The sequence below is a fragment of the Physeter macrocephalus genome, unplaced genomic scaffold (assembly GCF_002837175.3).
Source record: "Physeter macrocephalus isolate SW-GA unplaced genomic scaffold, ASM283717v5 random_445, whole genome shotgun sequence".
In the NCBI taxonomy this organism is placed as follows: Eukaryota; Metazoa; Chordata; class Mammalia; order Artiodactyla; family Physeteridae; genus Physeter; species Physeter macrocephalus.
The window spans coordinates 1-4724 of NW_021145731.1; the positions used below are offsets into that span (position 1 = coordinate 1).

The following is a 4724-nucleotide window of genomic DNA, read 5'->3' on the forward strand; positions in this document are numbered from 1 at the left end:
CTCCTTGCTCTTGCAGTACAAGGAATTAGGCAGCTACAACGACAGTATGGAGACCCACACAATGGAAAATCACCTCTGCTCCACAGTTGAGGGGCCCCTGCTGACCTCCTTCAAGGCCGTGTTCGTGCCCGTGGCCTATGGCCTCATCTTCCTCCTGGGTATGATGGGCAACATCCTGGTGCTGGTGATCCTGGAGCGGCACCGGCAAACGCGCAGCTCAACCGAGACCTTCCTGTTCCACCTGGCGGTGGCCGACCTCCTGCTGGTCTTCATCCTGCCCTTTGCTGTGGCCGAGGGCTCCGTGGGCTGGGTCCTGGGCAGCTTCCTCTGCAAAGCCGTGATTTCTCTGCACAAGATCAACTTCTACTGCAGCAGCCTGCTCCTGGCCTGCATCGCCGTGGACCGCTACCTGGCCATCGTCCACGCCGTCCACGCCTACCGCCACCGCCGCCTCCTCTCCATCCACATCACCTGTGCAACCATCTGGCTGGCGGGCGTCTTCTTCGCCTTGCCAGAGATCCTTTTCGCCAAGGTCAGTCAACCCCATTACAACGACTCCCTGCCACACTGCACCTTCCCCCAAGAGAACCAGGCCGAAACCAACGCCTGGTTCACCTCCCGCTTTCTCTATCACATCGGAGGATTCCTGCTGCCAATGCTGGTGATGACCTGGTGCTATGTCGGGGTGGTGCACAGGCTGTGCCAGGCCCAGCGGCGTCCTCAGCGGCAGAAGGCGGTCAGGGTGGCCATCCTTGTGACAAGTGTCTTCTTTCTCTGCTGGTCACCCTACCACGTTGTTATCTTCCTGGACACCCTGACGAGGCTGAAGGCCCTGGGCAGTAGCTGTGAGTTCAATGGCTATCTCTCCGTGGCCATCACCATGAGTGAGTTCCTGGGCCTGGCCCACTGCTGCCTCAATCCCATGCTCTACACGTTTGCCGGCGTGAAGTTCCGCAGTGACCTGTCGCGGCTTCTGACCAAGCTGGGCTGTGCCGGCCCTGCCTCTCTTTGCCAGTTCTTCCCTAGTTGGCGCAAGAGCAGCCTCTCGGAGTCAGAGAATGCCACCTCCCTCACCACCTTCTAGGTCCTTTGTTTCTGCTTTCCTTGGGGCAGGCAGTGATGCTCGAACTCCTTCCAACAGGATCTGGGATCCTAAGAGCTCGCCTTGGCCAGTGTCCGCATGTGGGGCAGCTGGAGGAACCAACCCCTCTTTCCAGGACAACCCCACCATCTCTTCTCCCCGCCCTGGGTCTAGGCTGGGGTCCAGGGAGGGGAAAGCAGCCCAAGGGCAAAACAAAGGATACCCGTGCTCGTCTGCATCACTTTGGGCCGAGAGGACCACACTTACCTTCTCTCATCCTAACCATCCAAAGCTCAAGAAACAAATTTTCCTTCTGCCCCTGTCGATAGGGAAAGTCATTCCCCTTCCAGAACGTACTCCATCATCTTATGGACCACCGACCTCCACAGCCACCCACCTCTCCTCCCACCTCACCTGCCAAAAGTAACAAGCAGCTGAGCACCAGGGGATGGATGGAGGTTAAGGCTGAGGAAAGGCCAGCTGGCAACAGAGTGGGGCCTTAACATGTCTCAGTGCCTAATAAGCACAGACATTCTTTCAGGTCAGGTCACCAGCCCTGCAGCATCTTGACCAAGCAGGAAGCTCAGGATGACCCGGTCCAGGTGGCTGCCCCTGGCTCTGACCAAAATGGCACCGGGCCAGCCCAATGTCACTAGGCCGTGGGAGGTCTGCAGCCTGAGGCAGACTCCAGGCGCCCTCAGAGACCAGCCAGCATCCTAGAGAAGGACTAAGGTCAGCAGAGAGGAGCCCAACCAAGGAAAGGAAAGATTCTCCTTCCCCAGCTCCAAGGATGAACAAGTATTAACCAAAGCCAGCTGTCTCCTCTGCCCAGGGTGGAGAGCTCCCAGGGTGGGCCTGGGGCACCAGGGTCCAGGACCCTGGTAGGTCTGGGCACCGATGGGGAAGGGGACAGACGCGCTCTTCCCTGTCCCTCTCCCCGCAAACTACACAGCTAGGGGAAACTCCTGGAGCCACAGAGAGAATCTGACCACAGAGCAGAGATGGAGACCTCCTGAGGAAAGAGACAGACCTAAGGGGTCCCTGGGGGTCATCTCATCCAGCCCCCTGCCTGCAGGCCAGGCCACCTCTCTGGGCCTCAGCAAGAGCCGCGAGGCATCCCCTTGGGCTGGGCAGTGTGACAAGCAGGCCTAGGCAGGGAAGTCCCCAGGCTCCAGGAAGCTGGGCCCTGCCCCGAGAGGATACTACTCAGATGGAACCAGAGGAAGCTGCTCTGCGCCTGCCTGCCCCCTACCCGGGGAGGGCTCTCCCTGCCTCCTCCCCAGGCTCTGGTCTGCCTAGAATGGGACATCAGGGACCCCTGTAGCTGCTGAGGGCACACATCGGTTGCCCAGGCCCACTCAAGCCAGTCAGCCAAGGTCCCTAAGAGGCCCCCGCAGGGGAGATCAGAGCTGTGACCCAGGGGACTAGGTCTTCACCGTGGAACACCAGGGAATCCCTGGGGCCCCTTTTTCCTCCCAGCACCCAATAGTAAGTTGGGCAGCAGAGGAGCCAGACACGGAAGCAAGACAGCAAGAAACTGGATTTTTAATTTTCTCTTTTTAATAAAAAGGCACCTATAAAACAGGTCAATACAGTACAGGCAGCACAGAGACCCCCGGAACAAGCCTAAAAATTGTTTCAAAATAAAAACCAAGAAGATGTCTTCACATATTGTATTTATATATTTATATATATATATATATTTATATAATGGTACAAAATGGCTGGGGGTGTGGCCATGGATGGAGGGAAGTAGCTGGCCTGTGGAATTCACCTTGGAAAGCTAGTCTGGTGGCAGAGGTGGGAGAAGCGGGGGAAGGGGAGGGCATCGGGCCCTTTTCAGTCTGACCCGTCTCTCCTCTGCGCAGGAAACACTTAAGAGTCGGTTTGGGGAGTCTTGGGTCATGGGTGGGGGACTCAAGGGCACAAGGCCCGGGTTGAGACAGGGTGGGAACGTGTCTGGCGGGATTGAGGGCAGGTGGCCCCTGAACACGGGGTACCAGGCCCTGGCCCCTGGGAGGAGCTGGGGGAGGCAGGAGCTCGCAGCCAGCCCCGGAGGAAGCACTTGACCTGGCTGATGGGGTACTGAGGACAGCACCAGACTGGGAGAACTGGGGACAAATTCCCTTTGTATCACAGCTGCCAATGGGAGACCAGGCCCTCAGGTCAGGAAGGCTGGGGACGGGGCCACGGCAGAAGACACATTGTCTAGAAATGGCCCTTGGCCCTGGAGGTGGGGTACGAAAGGCCTCAGCCAGGTAACTGCCCTGCCACCTCACAAGGCAGGAAAGGAAGTGAGAAAAGGAGAAGTGTTTTACTCCTGGGGCTGAGGGGGGCAAAACACCCAATCGTGTATGGCTTCAGCTCTGACCAGAGGTGGGTGGGGAGCTTGTATGGGAAAGAGCCGGGGGCTGAGGGGAAGGCAGTGGCTGCGCCTGGGTGGGCACAGAGCCCTGAGCTCTGGGCAGAGGGGCTTTGCCAGTGATCAGCCAGGCAGAGAGAAGCAGGAAGACGCTCTCCTGCTCCGCATCCAACCCTTTCTCTATTCCATCCTCAGCGGGTGGAGGCTGGAGGGAGACAGACGGACTCGGCCAAACCCTTTTTCTTTCCTCCTTTGGTGATAAGAAGTAAGTGGTAGCCTCTGGAAGAGTCATGACCCTGGGGGCTACCTGGCCCAGAGCCACTGCAGCGGGCACAGGACCATCCGGCCCCCCAGGCCACCCCTCCACGGCTCCACACGAGGGGGCCACGGTCTCCGCCTCATCCTCCTTGCCTACATCCCAGACTGGGGACCAAGGACTTCAAGTTCTGGCTAAGATGTAGCAGCAAGGGACACCAGACATCCACAGCTAGGAAGCCAGGGCCCCGTGTCACCTCTGTGGGGCAAACACACATGCACGTGCACGCGTTCTCCTGAATCACTCAGCAGCAGACAGGATGCCGCCCTGGGGGATCTCAGCCCTGCTGGGGCTCACCAGGTGGAAGCCTAGGTGGTCTGACCTCAGTTTAGGTGTGGGTGTAGCTACGTCATTTCACCATTGGGGGAGGGGACCGGAATGGTATCCTTTATTGACCCAGAGACACTGCCACAGCGGGTAAGTGTGTCAGACTGCGTGCCCCTGGGTCCAGGGGAATGGAAGGGGCAATCATTTGAAAAAGTGGGGAAGGGTTTCTTTTATCCTTTTTTTGTGTGACTTCTATCAAAACACAGAAATACAGCACACACACAAACCGGCACAAAAGCGCAGCGCTCTATTTACAGCTACGGCTGGCGCCTGCCCACCTGGCCAGCCGCCTGCAGGTTGGGGTGGGAGAGGGGGTCAGCCACATCATCAGGGACAGGAACTGAGGCAGGAGAAGACAGAAGGAAAAACGGGGGTGGGGGGCAGGCAGAGAAACCAAGAGGAGGAAAGTGAAGCTCCCGGAGGAGACAGCGGCAGGAAGGGGAGGGAGAGGGAGGGAGAGCTCTCCTCTCCTTCCGCTCCCTGCCAAGGATTAGACACAGGGCTCTGAAAGCAAAGCTGAAGAGGGTGGACGCAGAGAAAGAGGGAAAATCGAGGCTCCGTAGGACTGGGGGCGGGGGGGGGGAGGGCAGTCCTGGTGGCCGAAATGGGACCAACCCCCATCCCAAATCCCAGGCGCC

The 4724-nt window shown here is 58.6% G+C and overlaps 1 protein-coding gene and 1 long non-coding RNA gene across 2 annotated transcripts; both read left to right on the forward strand.

Annotated features, from left to right (window-relative positions):
* The first annotated feature begins 21 nt into the window (after nucleotides 1-21).
* On the forward strand, nucleotides 22-1471 carry CXCR5 (C-X-C motif chemokine receptor 5). The gene has a single exon (XM_028485550.1). The coding sequence runs from the start codon at nucleotides 47-49 to the stop codon at nucleotides 1082-1084; it is 1038 nt and encodes a 345-aa protein (XP_028341351.1). The 5' UTR covers nucleotides 22-46; the 3' UTR covers nucleotides 1085-1471.
* Nucleotides 1472-2072: 601 nt separating this feature from the next.
* On the forward strand, nucleotides 2073-2748 carry LOC112066898 (uncharacterized). Its single transcript, XR_002892958.2, has 2 exons — nucleotides 2073-2447; nucleotides 2510-2748. It is a non-coding gene; the product is annotated as an uncharacterized lncRNA (long non-coding RNA).
* The last annotated feature ends 1976 nt before the right edge of the window (nucleotides 2749-4724 follow it).

Excerpts from the sequence above, each read along its gene's own strand:
- CXCR5 (XM_028485550.1), top strand. The coding sequence starts at position 47 with ATGGAGACCCACACAATGGAAAATCACCTCTGCTCCACAGTTGAGGGG.